The following is a 20,045-nucleotide window of genomic DNA, read 5'->3' on the forward strand; positions in this document are numbered from 1 at the left end:
CATTGGAAAAGACCATGGTTGAGGAGTCTATATACGGCTGAAAGAAATAAGAAGAATGAAGCTAAAACACAAGAGGGATATATTTCCTGACGTTGACTTGATGAAGATGTGTGCTTTATTTAAAGAGAGGATGAGACGGCCACAATAAGTGAAGACCACGTGATGTCGATTAGCTTTAATGATAAGGTTGTCGAGTTGTGGAGCAAAAAGACCGTCTCTGATTGCCACAAGGAGATCAAGATACTAACTAGTGCTCCACGGGCCGGATTTGTGGGCCTCCTACAGAGAGAGGCCGGCCCTGCGGGCCTCAGGTTGGGACCCTGTGTCCAGCAGCGACCATCATGAATGACTGCAACGAGTTGGATGGATATCATGCAATTAACAGGCCATCTGAAACTTTCCTTGAATTCAAGGAGTCAGCTCATGGAAGACAAACAGCATCTTCCATGACAGATGGGCAGAAAGAGATGGGAGGGACTAAATGGTACTGGTTTGGTTTCGCCATGGCCCATAGTCATCATGAATGACTATGATTTCCATACCCACTGACTTCTCCCGAAACCTGAGACCGAAGCAATCTGCTGGACCTATGATTTCCACATTTTAGTCTGTGTTTGGCAGTGATTTGTACTGACAAAGAAAAGAAATCGATCGACCTGCAAGTAGTAAATATGTTTACAGAGGAAGGAGAACATGAAGATGATGAACGAGCACATCACCGTCGCACGAAACGGCAGGAGCACAAGTAGAAGGGAGGAGACTTAGTAGGATGATGGCGGCCGAGGAGCTGCAGCAGAGGCCCAGGCGCCGAAAACCTCGTGGGGCGTCTGGCCATTTGGTGGAAGATCCAGCGGCAGATTGTACAGCGGCATCGACGACGGATCCAACCCTGCATGTGGCTGCCGCGAGGACGGCCGACCGCCGCCTTCACTTACTCCCGGGCTCTGCTGAAGCTGAATTCCCTCTGTGCCAGGCATAGCGCCTGCCGCCGCTGGCTCTTCGTCGTCGAGCGGTAACCTCTCATATATTGCGTTCGAGAAGGTGGCTGCGATCACCATCACCGGCCCTGACGCGACTAATTCGCCGATGACATTGCCGCCCACCACCTGCCCTTGGCCGCCGGATAGGTAGACTGTTAGGCCCGTGGCCCCTGGTGGCGACGGCGCCGGAAGGAACGCCCCGGAAAGAGAGAGGATGTCGAAGCGGCCGGGGAGGGTGATGACCCCCGGCGGCGCCTCGGGCTGGCGGAGCGTGACGTCGGTGACGACCCCGCTGCCGCTCAGGATGAACACGCCACGCTGCCTCCGGCGGGCGAAGGTGGCCATGGCGTCCATGACGTCGGCCCCGCTCGAGATCTCGAGGACGTGCGAGCGGAGCGCGTTGGGGTTCTCCCGCGTGATGATCACGGGTGGCTTCGGTTTGTTCTTGGACCCAGGCGGACGGCCACGGGGGCGGCGACAGGCGGTACCCGTCGGCGCGCCGGCAGATCCGGCCTCGACCATCTCGAGGCCACCGGCGGAGTCGTCGGCATTGCCTTCGTCGTCGTTGGGGTGGTTGTTGCTGCCGCTGCTGACGGTGGTAGTCGTGGCAGCGGCGCCGGCCTCTCGGTCTCTTCTGTTGAAGTGGTGACTGGGGACGTCGTCGGCGCGGTTGAGGTTGCGGAGATGGACGGGAGGGACCGAGGTCGCGGACGTGACCCCAGGGTCGACCCTGCCCATCTCCACAGCTCCGGTCCACCAACGGTTCGCCAGCTCTGCCGCCAATTGCAGTCTGCATCACAAGAAGAAGAAGGAGAGTGTGTAGAGACGAACTCGGGTGGTTATTCATATCATAAAGATTCCTCCATCATTACACCCACCCTTTACAGATCTCTCCTTATAATAATCATGCAGATCAATCAGCGCTTTGTTCTCTTTGCTTCCATCCTTCCTCGTTTGGTTGCTTCAATCGGATCTGGTGACATGACGGCGACCAAGAATAAGAACGCAGAAACTCCTCACAAACAACTGCAAGATCGCCACCTACAACATAAAGAACTAAACCAGTTGCGGTAATGAAGGTTCCCAAAGAGGAGCCAGATGATCCACAGGTTCAAGAAGGGCGGCTCGACAGGCTTCAGATACAGGTGGTGGTCTCACCAGAAAGAGACTCCTTATGCTGCTGCAGCTGCTCGATTAGCTGTCGTTATCTTGCCCCATTAGAGAAAGAAGAGAGACGTGCAGCACGGTTATCCCTCCCTCTTCCTCTAGCTTCTTCTTTGCGCTATATCGGCTCACCGGTTGCTCTGCGACATCACTTAGTCGACGAGGAAGGATTGGCCGTCGGGTTCGAGGGTGGAGAGGGTGAGAGAGGTGATCCATGGGTTCGTGTGGGGTAATAACGTGCGCATGAGAAAGTGGGAGGAGAGTGGGAGCACGTCAATGTCTCCAGTCTCGACACAGTATCCTGTACCCAAAGGTCAGAGAGAGAGAGAGAGAGAGAGAGAGGGAGAGGGAGACTTCCACCTCCTCTACAGCGGCTGGTGGTGTCGGACAAAAACCTCAATCACCGTTTCTTAAGCCAGGAGAGCAGTACGTGTTGCGCGCCCATCCCGTAATCATGGCGTCGGAGATAAGACATCTGTCGTGTCCTTCCTCGCTATATATATATATATATATATATATCCCTCGAGGAGTCTGCTCTCCACGACCGGGCCGAGCGATTTGACGGCCAATTTGGCTGGACCAAGCAGCTTCTAATCAATTCATCGCGGTCTGCCAATTTGGACCGGGCCGGTCAAAACCTGCCCGCGCTGCTGTTAGGCTTACATCGACAACAGCGTTCCCACCCACCCTCGACGGGTTACCCACTCGCCTCACAGTCTTCTTATCTCAGGCAGCGGTGGGCCTACGGCGGTGCCTCGTCATGCTCTCCGTCGACACACCAAGCATGCATACACATACGACAGCTGTGAGGGCCCATGCGGGACCCGCTTTCTGGTCCATCGGTCCCTCCGATAACAGGGCGGTTAGGCGAGTTGGGTACCCCTATGCCACGCGTGGCGTCACTGTTTGCATGGCTTTCTTATGGAAGTTGACCGGCATATACGTTTGTTCTCCACTCGCCGTGACAGAGCTCCACCTCAAATTTCGTGCCACAGAGAGCTACGTAGCTGCGAACGAAGGATCGTACCCCGCACAGAGGGCTATACATGTGGACAGGCCTTGAAATGGTGTGCCGGCAGTGGAGTATTCATGTACATGGCATGCATGTTGAAAGAAAATGTTGTACTTGATGAGGGGAAAAGGTAGGCACCAAGAAAGTGGTGGGACAGGGGATGAACGAGCATGATTTGAGTTCATCATCTGGCCACTTGTACTTTTCAATTGTACCATACAAGAACAAATTGAATCGATTTGTATATTGGATTCTGCGAAAGTTGCTATCCGCTGTGACCACATGGCTCATGTCAGGCCAAAATGGATGACTTTGCCAAATGCTTTCTATTAAACCATAAATAATGCAATTTATGTTAGTGTTGAATTATTATGTAAAGAGTAACTTGTTATTGTTGGCTGTGTTTCAAATGGTCTGTAATAGGTCAGTTAAAAAGTTGAAGTTGAATTAGGTGTTCATCATTGGATTCATACTACATGTAGAACTTAACAAAAAAGATCTTTCAAAACATCACCATTTTAGAATATATTTGACTCTGATCACTAATGGATAAAAAGGAAATAACAATATGTACCTTAAACTGAATTTTGACCCATTGTTACATGCCTGATTAATGCAAATGTCAAACTGATGTCTCATATGACACTTCCAAATACTTTGAATATAACCATTCAAATAGAAGCTGTTTCACAACCCAACCTCTACTCGGCTAACTTCAGTGATCAAAGAGAGAGGATGCCCACAAGAGGATTCATCCTTTTGGGGTGGAAAAGGCACGAGGTTTACAAGTCCTTACTACAATTGGAAGATCATCTCTGTGCCATCCAGACATAGAAGAGGAGACACCAAACTTCAGATGATGCTTCAGATAGGCTTAGGATGTCAGAATAGATATTTCTTGGTGCTTAGTATTTCTTTCCTTCTACTTCCTCGAGGGCCTTCAGCTTCCGATAACCTTGATCGGTGCCAAACAACCTGACAGATAACGTGGAAATGTTAGATATCGGGGTGATGATTCCATAACTAATAATAACCACATTAATCTGAAAATATGCTGTGTCAGCTGAAAACAGTAACCACAGATTTGATAGACCAAAAGTGATAAAATCTTTTAAACGTGAAGATAAAAAAAATCCAGATGGTTATCAATTAAGAGAGGCTAATAAGAAGACATCTCTGATGCACTGCCACATATTACTAATTCACCCATGATATGATTGTTATGAATTATTTTGATATGGCAAGTTTAGTTGTTGCAGAGCTGCCTAATTTGCTTCAATTGAGGCAATGAACATGTACATAGAAACAAGATATCACTCACCAGTCCATGTAAACGAAAGTCGATGCATAATTGCCCGACTTTGTATAAAGCACACGGTGATGGAAGTCATGAAAATCAGAACTGCAACAAGCAATCAACAATCAGTAAATTAACATCGCACGACACAAGATGGTATTATTGCAAGCACACTGATAACGTGATGTAACTCACCCTCCATATAAAGGCACAAAGTTTGAGGGGCTCCATGGGAAATGGTACCCACTGTGAGCCTCTACCGTCTCCAAGACTCTCAATATCATCCATAACCAAAGAGTAAACAGGTGAGGACCAGTTAAAGCTGGACCAATAATTGTGGCAAATCCAAGGAAAAGGATTTCAGCAGGATGGGCGTACTCAGAAGTCAGTCCAAAAGGTGTAGCATATCTACAAAAATAAAATCATTGATAAATGAAAGAAATCATAAACAAATATCTACAGAAGCCATCATACTTACTCATGATGGACACTATGAACATGCTTGTATAGCCATTTGGTGTGCAGAATCCTGTGTCCCCAGTAGAATACAAAATCCTCCAAGATGAAGTAAAAAATAATTTGAGATACGATGACAGTCCTACAGAAAAAAAAAAAAGAAAAAAAAGAGTTACAAGCAAAAGCTTCAGACAGGAAAGCACGAAAGCTAGATATATTATATTGACCATGTTCCATCAGTCAAACTTTTAGTTTGAATTAATATTTTTAAACTTGTACTCCTATCTAACATATGTAAGTGTGTGAAGCTGGGTTGCAATTGTAGCTTTAACATTCAAATATTATTCCAAAGCATTTTAAAGAGAAGATAACAATATACCAGTGAGGCAACGGAAGACTGCTTCTCAGCCCCATGAATCTGAATGTAGGATAAGAGATGAGCATAACTGGTAAGTTGACACATACATGGTACAGGATAAGACGCACAATACATTTCTCTCGCCCTTCTGGAGTATTGTTCTTTTTCTGAAAACGTAAGGCAAGTAGCTCACCAAGATGTGGCGTTCAAGCAAAAAGGCAATGGCTAACTGATAGAAACAAAATATTCTTTTCTTGAATATATCTTATAATGGCAACAAAACTTGGAGAGATCAAAGCATGTGGAACATTTACATTTATGGCATGTATATTTTAGTGCTGGTAAATCAGAAGAAAACTGGTACAATTCAGGTAAGAGCATATCTGAGGAACCATGAAACAAGTCCATGAATTGCATATAACTCACAGTTGCCTTTAGTCGCATAAATACAAGTCTTATAGAACATGATACTACCAGAATATAAAGCATAATTATTTAGTCATGGACATCAATGTAGGCCTTGGTTATATCTAAAATTTCGTTGTCACTAAAATAAGGATACTTCACACCAGTGATTTAAAAAGGCACTCGGGCGCTCGCCTAGGTGCTCGGGCGAGGCGAGGCCCAAGCGCCTCGCTTCATTTTCAGGCGGTGCGCTACAAAGAGGCATCGCCTGGGTGCTCGCTTCATTTTCGGGCGCTTCGGGCGAGCGCTTGGGTTAAACCAAGCAACTGAACCAGCGTTTGAGGTCTGGATCGGTCTCTGGTACTTTAGTTGGTTCAATCGAACCAATTAAAGCACCGATATCAACGTGACTTCCCCAACCCTAACCCTATTCGCCGTTCACGCTACTGTCATCGCTGCCGCTACTCACCGCTCTCGTTGTCGCCGCTCTTGCTGCCGCTGCTCGTTGCTATTGTTGCCACTGTCTCCGCTTGTCGTTGCCGCTGCTGCTACTCGCTACTACCTTTGCCACTGTCTTTGCTTGCTGCTCCCGCTCCTGCTCCCACTCCCGTTGCTCGCTACTGCCGTTGCCACGGTCGCCGCTTGCCACTCCTGCTGTCGCTGCTGCCACTGCCACTGTCGTAGCTCGCAGCTGCAGCTCCCGCTCTTCTTAGTCAACACCATCGGTCTTCCGACTCTTCCCTTACACTCTTCTCCTCTTTCGATAGTATACTGTTAACAGTATACTGTATACTAGTAATAGTATTTGTATCTATTAGATTTATTTAATAACATATTTTTATTTAAATTTTTAAATAATTATATTTATTAATTATATTATATATTTTTATATTTTAGCGCCTCACTTCGCTCGGGCGAGCGTCTAGCGCCTCGGACGTTTTTGGACCTTAGCGCCTTTTGGCACCTAGCGCTTTTTAAATCACTGCTTCACACAAAAGCAACGATGATCAAATAGTTTAAAAAGAAAGGCTTGGTAAAACCATACACATTTATCAATGCTGACAATTAAGAAGGCCCAGTGCCAAATGAGGATGTCACAAGTAGGCTGAACATGAATTCATAAATGTGAATTTGCACAAATGACAGGTAGCAAAGCCAAAAATTAAAAGAACGAAATACATCTCTGTATTTTAGGCTGACCAACCTGAATTTTATATTTGCTGAAAAGCCCTGACCTCTCAAAGTATATAGATGGAAGTCCAGATAAGAAAAAGACACTTTCATGAATTAAGAAAGTGCCGACAGTCGCCAACTGGAACTCGCTGAAATGAGTGATGAGATACTGCATAACAGAGAACAAGACTCATTAAATATAGACTACACAAGTCAAAGAGCAATAGTTGAGATTCTTAAATGAAAGCCAGAGATTCTCTATTTTCATCAGTGAAAAGAGAAAATACCCTCTTTATATTAAAAAAGGCCAAACCTATGTGCTCACAAGCTAGCCAGCCAATTTATGGAAGATGATGTCATAATTCACTTGTTACTACTGGCAAACAAATTCAATATGGACATGTTAACTGTCGACGTGACAAATATGAAAGATGATAATTAAATCCAAGCAGCATAGTATTATAAGCAATAATGCAAACTCAAATGCCACATTCACAAAGGTTGACACACTTCTTATTAGTATGTGTTTTGCCTGAAGAGTTTCTAAGGCAACTAATTTTAAAAGCACCTCATCAATTACTTTAAACAACTTGTACAGGTCATGTCTTGAATTCATAAGAACTAAATGATCTGTGGGTGTCAAAATATCAACTATGAGTTAAAGCCCTGAATTATTTGAATTGTACATGCTTACAAAATAGCAAGTTTTACCTGTTACTGACATTAAAGATTTCTGACAGCTCCAGTAATTATTCAGATTAGGCTCTTGTTTCATCAAATTACATACAAAAGCTCTTACAAGTTTTGAGGATTACGGTAGTTATAAGCAAGGTATGTAATACCATATCATACCGGTGTTTCGAGGTTGGCTCGGTATGATACGGTATCAGCATACCGAGCGGTATACCAGGGCATACCGATCGGTACACCAAGGCTTATTGAGCAATTTTAAATATTTCTTCCTCTTACTGTAGCACGGTACATGCTTATTTGAATTGTTTGAATTGTACATGCTTACAAAATAGCAAGTTTTACCTGTTACTGACATTAAAGATTTCTGACAGCTCCAGTAATTATTCAGATTAGGCTCTTGTTTCATCAAATTACATACAAAAGCTCTTACATGTTTTGAGGATTACGGTAGTTATAAGCAAGGTATGTAATACCATATCATACCGGTGTTTCGAGGTTGGCTCGGTATGATACGGTATCAGCATACCGAGCGGTATACCAGGGCATACCGATCGGTACACCAAGGCTTATTGAGCAATTTTAAATATTTCTTCCTCTTACTGTAGCACGGTCCGTCCGGTAGCGAGCAGTCCGCGTACCAGTATATCGTTGGATCGGTACATACCGTCCGTACCAAGCGGTACCATTCGAAATTGTATACCATGGTTATAAGTAGAACAGAGCACCAACAACTTATCACAATTATGAATATTAAGTTTTTATGCTAATGCTGTAAGGATTGCATTCTTGCAAATAAAGCACTAGAGGACATTAGTTCCTCAAAGCATGCCTGCAGGTAAAGCACATGTATCTCACTTTTCTCAAGCACTATTACTTTAGAGTTTTGTCAATGAAAGTATCAAAATCTAATTAATTGAGTTCCGGGAAAGAGATAAAAAAAGAAATTATTCAAATTTAACAACAACAAAGCAAATAAACCCACCTCAAGGTAATGCACAGATAATAGTGAGAGTGACATAGTACCATTTATTCGGTCTTTAGCTTTGTGTTCTAGAATCCAAAATGATTTCTTAAGTATTAATAGATTTCAAGAAAATTGACCAATAATTGCTTGTTAGTTTCTCATCAATGCATCCAAAACAAAGGTGTTTGTTTTTTCTAGCCAACAATGATGAAGTTAAGTATAATTCCAATAATTTCAATTTTCTCTTGGGCTTTTGACATTCCAACAACTATAAGATGCTGGTCATCATGCAACAGTAGTGGCATCCTCTTCCTGAGTGTTAGCAACAAAGCTCTGCAGAACAGCTTCTAGCAAATAGCTGGAGCAGGAAAGCATAAAGGTGTTGTTGGCAACCCAACACGGCATACTTGAAACAACAACCCTACTTAAGACGCCGCACTAAAGCTTAGGGCGAGATAAGAAAAAAAGTTGTAGATTGGTTAATTTGTGCAGTTCCTTAATGAAAAGGGCTACATTTCGCAAGTAAAAGGATCTAAATGTTTGAGCATATATATTGCTCCTCAGTCTTGCCAGTCTTTTCTGATCATCAATCATCATTCCATGAACATGCAACATTCATCATTCCATGAACATGCAACATCAAATTGTTCGGTGGCTGAATCATATTTTACATTAAATCACCGACATGGTAGCTGTAAGAGCCAGAACATAATGATCCCTCAACATCAAAAGTTAAGCAGAGAATTCAAAGGGTCTCACTAGAACAAGTCCATATAGCTTCTACATCATGTATGTTAGATGGAACCATAATGATCACCAATCATTCTGGTTTTAACTAACAAGCAAGTGTTCGCATCATCCTGCTAGCTTCATTTTCGATCCCTAATAATAGACTATAAACAGAGAACATCACTATACTAAAAACGTTATATTTTATCGCAAGAACTAGTGGCCCACGTTCAAATCGATCATAAGATTTCAAGCGAAGCCTACGATGAGCAAAGTGAATTCATAACAAGACCAGAGGAGCATCGTGTTCTTGGAGTGGCGGGTCAAATCCCTATCAGGAAGAACCGCTTTGAAAACTTAACTCCAAAACGGTATGCATTTGGGTCACATTTCAAGCTGGAAAGCCGTAACCCCCGAACCAATGGCTAAAAATCCCCCACCACAAATCCCCAACAGATCATCTGACAAGGTGACGAAATGAAGTTCGCAAAGGAAAAAGAAATTGGGCTGGAAAAACGTGTTCTCGTGCTTATTATCACGTCAAGCCTCACGGCAATGTGACACATGACCATTTACCTACACAATGCCTCGATCGGCATGTTGAGCGACGCCAAAGCACAATCCAGAGGTGAAAGAACCACAACGACGAACTAGATCGTGATTACAACCTACTCAACCAACGAGTCCTCGTGGTTAGCTCGAAGTTCAAAGATAACAGGCGCTCGAACAAACGAAACCGCCCTCGGCCTCCGTTTCGAAACTGATCCGAAGCACGACATTAGGGGGAGAGAGGGAGAGTACCAGCCAGCACGATTCGAGCGGAGAGGCCATGGCGGAGCAGGGCGCGATCGCTGGCGACGTCGAAGCGAGATGGAAGGCGAATAAGAAGAGGTGGAGGCGGAGGAGGCGGAAGCGAAGGCGGAGGCACACCACAAATCAAATAGATCGACAGTCTGTCACCCCCCCGTGGTGGTCTTTTTGGAGGTTACCTGATTAGACGCAAGCGTCCGCGACACCACAAACCCGGGAATCCTACTCGTTCCTTCATTCAACGAAAACCCAAGAACCATTGCGGCTCCGACACGTGGAAGCCGGACATGATTTTTCTTTCGTGGGGGGCCGGGGGTGATGTGTGGTGACCGCCCCTCGCACGACGTGCTTTGCTTTGATAAACCCACGGCAAACGGGTGTCGCTGGATCGGATTCGGATCGTGCCCGCTTGTGATCCATATCCGAATTTGATAACACGAGGACCGTTGTTGAGTTGCGGATCCGGACTTTGAATTATCGGATCCGACATGGAGGCATGTTAGTGAAGCCCCACGACTCATAATTTGTTTTCGCTTCTTCTTTACAGGTCTCGCTTAGTTGGTTGTAGAGTGGAGGGTATCAGGCTTTAGTTTAATTGACTCGGTGTCAGCTGAACATTGGAAAGGGTTGATGGGACCCAATGGCTGAATGGGCAAACCATTGCCACTCCAGAAGAGTACTGCTTTGCCTGATTAGGTTCGGTTTGAATCGTTATTTTTTTAATTAAAAATATATAATATAAAAAAAAATTAAAGAAAAGATTAAAAATTAAATTAAATTACGATATCAATATTAGATTGTGTAGTATTTTTAATTAAGTAAGATATATTATTAATATAATTAAATTATAATTATCAAATAATTAAAAATATATATAAGTATGATAGAGTTTGAAATGATAGGGACTCGATATTATACGGATCCATCAGTAATTAGATGATAAATCTAATTCTCCTTATATATTAATATTATTATAATCTTCAGCTTCAACGATGGTATGTTTGTAAATTAGATAATTTTATTTAAGAATATGTGCATCGTAAATTTAAATATATTATTATTTGATTTCAGATTTTGATATTAAAATTTGACATATATAATTTTTATAGCTATAATCAAATGCCAATAGTAATTCTGTAAGTCAAATCAAATGCATCTGTCCTTAGGTAACACAGCTCATCAAATAAAAATTATCTTACAGTACATCACTATAAATTAATTATCTTATAAGTGCCTTCTATTAGTCATCAATGATTGTTACATCACAAGTCAAGCTTCCATGGTTAGATATGTTAGACGGCATTCATTCCCCAATATCTACATCTGAAAGTATAACAATAATTCATGCTTTAAATCAGGAGACTCTAATTATATATACTAAAAAGTAATTTTTGGTACATAAATTATGTTTCTATTTCAAGAATTCACTAATTTAGCCAATTTTTTTCTCTCTCTTTAGTCGATGCCAAAATTTTAGGCATATCATGCTTACCCGATAAAGATCTTAATTATTAATAGTAAAATATTATGATTGAATTTTATGTTCATCACTTACATTAAAAAAAAAAATCGGTATGGCAATGCTAGCATAAAAGTTTCTAACTTGGTGAACTATTTTTGATAATTTAGTATAATTTGAATGCACATTGGATGTGATTTACTCATATCTTAATATTATTCATTTGTACCTTAGTCCTCATTTTCCATCGAAATATAACAATCATGAATGCCCAAATCACTTGATTATTTTTCCTTCGATTATATATATATATATAACATAATCTGTTATATAATACAGCTATTCCAATCCAACCCGTTGATCGGCTTCGGCGCTGCTTTGAGAATGCCGTTCGATTTGATCGACATGATCGAGATCCATGGAACCCAAGTGTTACCGCAGAGACATTTAATATGCGGTCATTAGCACGCCTTACATATCACACACGTCGGTTTCCTGTTTTATTTCTTCCTCTGTCTCTCTCTATAAATTCTAAACCCTTCTTTCATTCATCGCTTTCGCCATTTAGCCCTTTCCAACCTAATTCGCCTCTTTACCCCTCCCATTCTTCCCGACATCTCTCTTCGATAGACGTCAAACCCTCTCCCTTCTTCGATTCGAAACAAATCTTTCCCTCGAATCCCCCAATTTCGATCTCAGACCCCCGCGGTCCGCCCCCCATTTGGCCTCCCCGTCGCAAATTGTCGGGGAATCGGGGAGGATTTCGATTAGGGTTAGGGTTCGAGGTTCCTGGGGAGGGGAGGGGGTTCTACGAAGCCGGATCTCTGGAATGAGATGGAGAAGGTCGTCCATGGCGATAGGGGCGGCATCAACGTGTCGCAGTCGAAGTCGGTGTGCGAGACCGTGAACGGGTCGCACCGGTACACCATCCAGGGGTTCTCGCTGGCCAAGGGGATGGGGCTGGGGAAGTACATGTCCAGCGGCACCTTCGATGTGGGGGGCTACAAGTGGGCGATCTACTTCTACCCCGACGGAAAGAACCCCGAGGACAACTCTCTTTATGTGTCCGTGTTCATCGCCCTGGCCAGCGAGGGGACCGACGTGCGGGCACTCTTCGAGCTGACCATGCTCGACCAGAGCGGCAAGGACCGCCACAAGGTGCACAGTCACTTCGAGCGGGCGTTGGAGGGCGGGCCGTACACCCTTAAGTACCGAGGGAGCATGTGGTAAGCCCTGTTTCTTGGCCTCTTTCGAGATGGAGACATCATTTTGCTCGATGCATCTTTATGTGTTACGATTCTGATTAATCGTACAGAGCCCTGATCTTTTTCTTTCATATAGAGCATCCACTTCTTATTTCTTTAACCCGTTGTCTGATGCCGAAGTTATATGCACATCGTTTTGAATTATTATCTCGTATCATGTCGCATTTGACTCTGGTTGTGCACAAGTAGATAACTACTTGAGGCTAGGAATGGATGCCGACATCCACCTCCTAGTTGATAGAATAGGCAGTTTCTGAATTCTTGAGTTTTCTACTATACTTTGAGATAGATTTTCTTTTTCTCATATGAAGAAACAATACTTTTGGTATATTTAAAAGAATTGTACTATTAAAAGATTGATACAGAGAGAGTCACTTTAAGCTTGATTTGTCGACTGCAGCCAGTCAATTAGGGTGGCAATACCACTATAAAGGGCGTCCCAGTGTACGAGTTTCTGCGAACAGGGGGTCTGGGGAGCTTCGATGTATGCAAATCCTACCCATGCAGTCATAGAGAACATTTTTGTAACTTGATTACTGATGATTTAGATTACAAAAGAATAACCTTCCCTTGATACAAGGGCCTATCCTCTAGAGTGATAATACCAATGTCGTATATAATTATTTGTTCAGTCCTTTTTTGGGGCAGTTCTGTTGCCTTTTTTTACTCTGTTTCTTATCATATTCATTGTTTTAGGTTCTTTTTTATCATTACTGTTAAACTTTATGATGGTGTAAAGTATTTCTCATTTTTGCTAGGGGCTACAAGAGATTTTACAGAAGAACAGCTTTAGAAACATCGGATTACCTCAAGGACGACTGTCTGATTATGCATTGTACGGTTGGTGTTGTCAGGAACCGTATCGAAACACCAACACAGTTTTCCGTTAGTGTACCATCACCAGACTTGGGTCAGTGTCTAAAGGAGCTGTTGAAATCTGGCATTGGTTCTGACATAGTTTTTCATGTTGGGGATGAGACATTTAAAGCGCACAAGCGGATTCTTGCTGCTCGCTCTCCGGTATTTAATGCCCAATTCTATGGCCTCGTTGGGAATCCTAATGTGGATAGAGTAGATGTAGAGGATGTGGAACCCCCTGTTTTCAAGGTAATGGCACTGCAGCTTTTGCGTTCACCTCTGTTGGAAAGATTAAAAAGGATACACGGCTGGCTCTTATGCTCTTAGAAATTGTGGATCTTTCAGATAGTAATTACTCTCTGATAAACATATATAGGCTTTCTTTTGAGTTGATATTTTAATAATTGAACTTACAACTTAACGCAAGCATATATCCAGTCAAGAAGAAAAGAAATTGCAACCAATTTTTTACCACTTCTCAACATACTCAAGATTCTTGTATCTGATACTTTTTCAGAGAGAGAAATCACCTCTTCTTCTAGGGACTTTATCCACATTGAAGAAAAATTTACGACTTACGTTGGTCCTAATCTCCTTGGCCCTTATTTTTTTGCATTGGCAAGTGGCATTTGTTTTGCAGTAATTTATTGACAGGTAAAAGAAAATTGTTGACAGGTATATTGTTTGACCTATAAGGACTGTTTTGGTTGAACATATGATAGTCATGAACCCTACCTTTCTTTTCTTTTGGAACCTTTTCTCGATATGTTTAAAGGTTTAACTGATTCTTGTCTGGTTCTGTCAAATAGACTTGCTTCTGCTCAGTGGCTTTATTCATGGTGCTTGAACTTTTTAAACATGCATAATGCTTTGAGGCTCATATTTCAGATACTTCTTTTTGTATTTCCTATATCTTTTTTTCTCTACTTTTTTTTTTTCAATTGTTTAACATTCACATGTTGCAGATTTGTTCTTGATGTATGGATGGCCTAGCTTAATTTCTGTTGCCTAAATCAATGACTTATTCCAGATTGAAGAACATGCTGACATTGTGGTTAACCTTCAAAACAAAAAAGGAACCATATTTAACAAATTTCGATAAAATAGTATGGCACAATTTTTACTTAGAACATGATTATAAATCTTACAGTTACCATTTGCATTCACATCAATTTCTTATAATATGGCATTATATTCTGTTTGACAATTTAATGCCATTCCTTACTATCAGACACTAAGCACTTTAAATGTACTGCTATGGATATGGATGTTCATTTTAGAATCTTTTCTTTTTCCAGAATAGTTTCTGCAAATTTTTAGAAAGTTAATTTATGATATTTGTAGAAAGCTAATTTTTACTTCTTCGTGCTCAAATTTGTTATTTGACTTCTCTCTGCTGCAGGCCATGCTCATTTTCATATATTCGGATGAGCTTCCTGATGTTCATGAATTGACTGGTTCAATTTCAATGTGTACATCTACAATAATGATACAACATTTATTAGCTGCAGCTGATAGATATGGTTTGGATCGTCTGAGGTTGCTGTGTGAAGCAAAATTATGTGAAGGAATCACTGCTGACACAGTAGCAACAACCTTAGCCCTCGCTGAACAACACCAATGTGTTCAACTGAAGAATGTGTGTCTAAAATTCATAGCTGTTCGAGAAAACTTAGGAGGTAAGTTTTAATTCTTATGATTAAAATACTTAATTTTCCAGTTTATAGCAAGGACATTTCGTTTTGTTTTTGCAAGCATAATCATTTTAAAGTGCAGAAGTGAAATCTGCTTCTACCCGATCACATCATACTGACATTCAATATATGCTTCATATATATATATATATATATATATATATATATATATATATATATGTATATGTATATGTATATGTATATGTATATGTATATGTATATGTATATGTATATATATGTATATGCATATGTATATATATGTATATGCATATGTATATATATATATATATATGTAACTGTCAAAAGGTTATGAAGATCATAGAGTGACTACCGGTCTGCCATTAAGTTAACTGTAGAAATTAGTCAAAAGTTTTACTAACGTAGGCTAAATAAGCTCATGGTATTTTTTGATGGATGCATTTGGAAGGTCAATATTTTAGGCCCTATCGATTCTGATTTGTTAGTGGGATTTATTGTATGAACTCTAGAGACCTAGAATATATAGCACCAGTATTGTTGGCATGTATTTTTTATCATTAGAGTGGAAGTGTCTAGAATTGAAGTTTGACCAATTGACTATTGATGATGAATGTTCAGAAAAAGATTCTGTTAATTGGAAGAGTGCACAAAATAGTTCTTTGGGAAAAGAATTCATATCAAGTGATATGAAGATGGCATAGTGGAAGAATTTAAAGGTACTTAATCAATTCAACATGAGATATTAGCCTATTTGTCAATATTATGTAAAAAATGAAACAAAGAAGAGGAATAATAGATAATTTATTTCTGTTAAAACACTTAAACTTGTATTCGGTTTTGGATGGTAAAAATGTAAACGGAATTGTATACTTGGTCTTGTTTTTGTACTTGGTTCTGGAGTTGTGTTGGTATAACAAATTATTGAGGTTCTTGATGTACTCTCACTGATGCCTTGTCTCTTAAATATTGCAAGAAGTATACAAGTATGATCTACTATGGGCAAGAGATATCTTTTCTTTGATAATATTGGAACAATGCTGGCTCGGTTATGTTCTGTGGACCATGTTTGCAATCTGATCTGAACTAGTTATATAAGCCATAGCTTTATGTATGTAGGGTTAATAAAGAAGAAAGATACAAGAGAAGAACATGTACAAGTGAATGTTCAAGTTTCGAGTCAGATGAAGAACAGCTTAAGCTCAGCTAATGTACTTTCCTTGGCATTGGGTTGCCTAGACCTGGAATGCAAGCAAGTGACAATTGTTGTCAAAAGTAAATGCTGGGAGTAGCAGTTACATGTGTAGCTGTCTGGGAGCTTGTATGTATATATGCTACTTGCAGTTGCAATTAAGTACATGACTGCTGGTGCTTGTAAAAGGATGCACGATGAAGGACATGGTAGTGTTTATTGGGTCTACAGTAGAGGATAAAAGGGTGGGAAGTCTGAAGAGGCAACAGATGAGAGGATGGAGGGGATATTCAATTCCAATTGTGATTTGCAACCTAGAATTTCAAACTGCAAGCTTACATGTAGCATGTAAAGGTCTAGTTGCATATGTGAATGCTGCAAATGTCATACTTATAGGCAGCCAAACACTTGCAAGTAGGTTACCTGATGGTAAATGACTTAGGCAGTCCACTTGCAGGTAATATTTAGCATACATGTTACAGTTATGTATATTGATGCATGGTTTTTCTAGATCTTATAGTACATGGATGTTTATTGTGCAATAGTGCAAGTGAAGATGACAGAGAAATTTGTGTATAAGGATGCGTGCATGGACCCTCTCTAGATCCAATGGTGGAATTTCCTGCACCGGGTTCACCATTTGTGTTGGGTTTTAAATTTGTACGTAGACATCTGAAATTTAAATAGTTAGATTTGAGTCACCAGCCTTGATTAGATTATGTTTCGTGGTTTATATATAGCACATCGAGGTGCCAGCATCTCTTGAAGCCTAGGATTGAGATGAGGCAACAATACTAGTACATCTCTTGAAGCCTAGGATTGAGATGAGGCAACAATACTAGTACTAAAAGTAACTTAAATATGCAATGAGTTTATTTAAGTTTTTCCTGTAAACAATTTGTTTCATTATCTCAAAAGAAGCAATAGATTAAAGATGATGAAGAACAAGATGAAGAGGGAAACAACAGTAGAAGATAACAAAGGAAAGAAGAGTCGAATGAAAGGAGAATATAGATGAGATTGACAATTTGATATTTCAATTATTCAATCTCCTTTTTTTTTAATGAAGGAAAATATGATTTACCCATTCTATTTGTAAATTTAACATAAATCTCTTGCATCACAAAAATCTTTCATTAGTGATGAAGAATGGATTATATCTCAAATTGATAGAGGCATGCTTCGTTGGTGATTGTTCTTGGAATAAAAGAAGTCAGTAAAGGCTATGAGACTTGTTCGAGCGAGGCTCAAAATCTGCTTTAGTGGGTCTTGGAGCCATAGCATGACATAAGTGTGTCTTTGATGGCATTGGTAGTTTGTAATTATCAGGCCTAGTGGCCTCTTTTCTCTTTGAATATTAAATTTGCTACGTGAAGAACAAAATGCGATATAGGTTTAATGTCAAAAGCAAATTGAAAGATATGGATGTTGGATTAAACCTAAGAGGTGGTTGAGTAACAAGTGGATGTCCAGTGAAGTTGAGGGTGCAGTTGGTAGTTCTGTTGAGTCTTGAAAACACATATTTCTTATCCTTTTTTCTTCCCGAAAACTCGATATACTTCTGTTTTTATGGGAATGTGACCAATTTTAATTCTTTGCTTACCACTTATGGTTGGAATTTACAATCCTCCTCTGACATATAATTATCATCTAAGAGATTATTTAAAAAAAAAAAAGAAATCCCTTAGTTACCTTGCTTAGTTCATTTTTTTTCAGATATATGTTGTGCGTGGATCTCTCATTAGTTTTGATGGATGGAAGAGAAGACTTGGATCTGAGCATGTGTCGAGAGTGACTGTTGAAGTTTGATATGGTTCATAGGGTTTTAGCCTTCCATGTTAGTCACCCAAAGTTTCTGATAGGGTGGTTTGTTGTACCACAAAAACGTTATCTTTTGACAACAAATCACAAACTCTCATTTCTCCCCGTCTGGCCAATTTTTATACTTTTTTTTTGCTGTCTTTTGTGGTCTTGCGTGTTCTGAACCAGATTTTACTTTGTATCTTTCTGGCTCATGGTGGTGACGGTGTGGTATAAAAGCCATACGTATCTGTTGTGTCAAATGCCAGCAGCATGCCTTTATTATTATTTTTTTTTGTCTTAAAATATGCCGTATTAGTAATATCTTTTGATGGTGAATTTAGAGAAATGGTGAAGAATCAGTTTTCTTTAAAGGCCTATTAGTGTGAGATGATCACTGTTTGTTGTTGCTTATGGTCCAAAGTTTCTACATCATCTACTTGCAGCTGTGATGCAGACTGAAGGATACAACTATTTGGAGGGAACGTGTCCGTCGGTGCTTGCAGAACTTTTGGAAACTGTTGCTGTTGTGGATAACGATGCTGGTCAGGTGTGCCGAAAGAGGAGCAGTAGCAGCAACCTGGGGATGAATTCAATGGACAGTGTTGATTTGAACGGGGGGAGGCGATTGCGCAGGCGGATGTAGCAGTTAGGTCTCTCAAAATTCAAATGTAACCTTTGATGTGCGTAAGCCACCTCGCACACATGCATTCTGATTCTGTTGTACATTTGTGTCATGAGGTTGTTCGACCGACTTGTGTCTAAATACAACTCTATTAGCTTATTTCAAACTTTGCTTCCTTTTTGGTTATCATCAGTGCATCTTTTTGTTTGTTCCCGCGGGGGCGGGGGGAGGGGAGAGAATAATTGTTTCTGCACAATTATTTAACCTGTTATTTATTTTTCTTCTGTTGGCGGTCAAAGACACTACTTAGTCAAGCAAACCCAGGTAGAAACTCGCGCGATTTAAGGCAACCCCATCCATCATAACGTGATTGGCACGTAACTTTTGCTGAAAAAAAAAAGAAAAAAAAAAGCTGCATCAGAGGCCTAAGATCATCAATTCATAAAAGCCAGGCCATAGCTATCTCATTCACAAGGAGGTGGAAAATAGTTAACACATATAACATACATAAAAAAGAAAAAAAGAGATTAATTATATATTACGTCTAAGTATTTTAATTTTTATATTTTAAAATATTATGTAAAACATTTAGGTTTATTTACGTTAACGTTATCAATTTTATCAACGAAAATATAAAAATAAATAACAAAAAAAAGATAATTTTGACGTACTAATTGATGGTGGCAGACGATGTCAGTAGTGATGGACAACGACACCATAGGTGGTTGTTGTGAACGACGAGAATAGTGACAAGAGATTAGGATCGTTCTATATCTACGTCAACAGTCTTTTTGTCGCTTCATAATTACATCGATATCAACGTCGACATAATTAATGAGCGATGAAAGGATCGTTCGACATTTGCATTAATGTCGATGCAAATACAAAATAACATCATTTTGTATTTACGTCGATGTTGCCATAATTACTGAGCATCCCTCGGTGTCATTTTTCTCATCCACAATAGTTACTCGTGACCCCGATGTCATCATCATCCGTCATCACCAATTGAAATATTAAAATTATCTTTTTATTCTTTGTTTTCGTATTTCAGTTGATAAAACCAACGATATTTGAGTAAATAGACTATGATATTTTACTTTCGTAACTATAGAAATATCAATGTAACTTTTTA

At 40.6% G+C, this 20,045-nt stretch overlaps 3 protein-coding genes across 10 annotated transcripts; 1 reads left to right on the forward strand and 2 right to left on the reverse strand.

The window, feature by feature from the left end:
- Nucleotides 1-185: 185 nt before the first annotated feature.
- LOC135678594 (AT-hook motif nuclear-localized protein 23-like) lies at nucleotides 186-2,532 on the reverse strand. Of its 7 annotated transcripts, none has more exons than XM_065191564.1 (3): nucleotides 2,139-2,532; nucleotides 1,859-1,953; nucleotides 186-1,770 (listed from the first exon to the last, which is right to left on the reverse strand). In XM_065191564.1, exon 3 carries the CDS (start codon nucleotides 1,716-1,718, stop codon nucleotides 762-764), a length of 957 nt encoding a protein of 318 aa, XP_065047636.1. In that variant the 5' UTR covers nucleotides 1,719-1,770; nucleotides 1,859-1,953; nucleotides 2,139-2,532; the 3' UTR covers nucleotides 186-761. The 7 variants fall into 7 exon arrangements, with proteins under 7 accessions (XP_065047636.1, XP_065047634.1, XP_065047632.1 ...); XM_065191562.1 differs by having other exon boundaries at nucleotides 1,859-2,006; XM_065191560.1 differs by having other exon boundaries at nucleotides 1,859-2,021.
- A 1,167-nt stretch (nucleotides 2,533-3,699) lies between these two features.
- LOC103991338 (very-long-chain aldehyde decarbonylase GL1-8-like) lies at nucleotides 3,700-10,191 on the reverse strand. The gene is made up of 7 exons (XM_009410755.3): nucleotides 10,033-10,191; nucleotides 6,877-7,014; nucleotides 5,289-5,434; nucleotides 4,932-5,051; nucleotides 4,649-4,861; nucleotides 4,478-4,558; nucleotides 3,700-4,131 (listed from the first exon to the last, which is right to left on the reverse strand). Exons 1-7 carry the CDS (start codon nucleotides 10,060-10,062, stop codon nucleotides 4,062-4,064), a joined length of 798 nt encoding a protein of 265 aa, XP_009409030.2. The 5' UTR covers nucleotides 10,063-10,191; the 3' UTR covers nucleotides 3,700-4,061.
- Nucleotides 10,192-12,044: 1,853 nt separating this feature from the next.
- On the forward strand, nucleotides 12,045-19,096 carry LOC135678596 (BTB/POZ and MATH domain-containing protein 3-like). 2 transcript variants are annotated; one of them, XM_065191567.1, is made up of 4 exons: nucleotides 12,045-12,726; nucleotides 13,524-13,872; nucleotides 15,026-15,302; nucleotides 18,743-18,882. In XM_065191567.1, exons 1-4 carry the CDS (start codon nucleotides 12,335-12,337, stop codon nucleotides 18,745-18,747), a joined length of 1,023 nt encoding a protein of 340 aa, XP_065047639.1. In that variant the 5' UTR covers nucleotides 12,045-12,334; the 3' UTR covers nucleotides 18,748-18,882. The 2 variants fall into 2 exon arrangements, with proteins under 2 accessions (XP_065047639.1, XP_065047638.1); XM_065191566.1 differs by having other exon boundaries at nucleotides 12,047-12,726; nucleotides 18,732-19,096.
- The last annotated feature ends 949 nt before the right edge of the window (nucleotides 19,097-20,045 follow it).

This window comes from Musa acuminata, chromosome BXJ1-7 (genome assembly GCF_036884655.1).
Source record: "Musa acuminata AAA Group cultivar baxijiao chromosome BXJ1-7, Cavendish_Baxijiao_AAA, whole genome shotgun sequence".
NCBI lineage: Eukaryota > Viridiplantae > Streptophyta > Magnoliopsida > Zingiberales > Musaceae > Musa > Musa acuminata.

Coding starts and splice junctions, on each gene's coding strand:
- LOC135678594 (XM_065191564.1), bottom strand. CDS start 1,718: ATGGGCAGGGTCGACCCTGGGGTCACGTCCGCGACCTCGGTCCCTCCC.
- LOC103991338 (XM_009410755.3), bottom strand. CDS start 10,062: ATGGCCTCTCCGCTCGAATCGTGCTGGCTG. Junction 7,015..10,032: donor CGCTCGAATCGTGCTGGCTG/GTACTCTCCCTC, acceptor TCTGTTATGCAG/TATCTCATCACTCATTTCAG. Junction 4,862..4,931: donor GTTCATAGTGTCCATCATGA/GTAAGTATGATG, acceptor TTATTTTTGTAG/ATATGCTACACCTTTTGGAC.
- LOC135678596 (XM_065191566.1), top strand. CDS start 12,335: ATGGAGAAGGTCGTCCATGGCGATAGGGGCGGCATCAACGTGTCGCAG. Junction 12,727..13,523: donor AAGTACCGAGGGAGCATGTG/GTAAGCCCTGTT, acceptor CATTTTTGCTAG/GGGCTACAAGAGATTTTACA. Junction 15,303..18,731: donor TGTTCGAGAAAACTTAGGAG/GTAAGTTTTAAT, acceptor ATCTACTTGCAG/CTGTGATGCAGACTGAAGGA.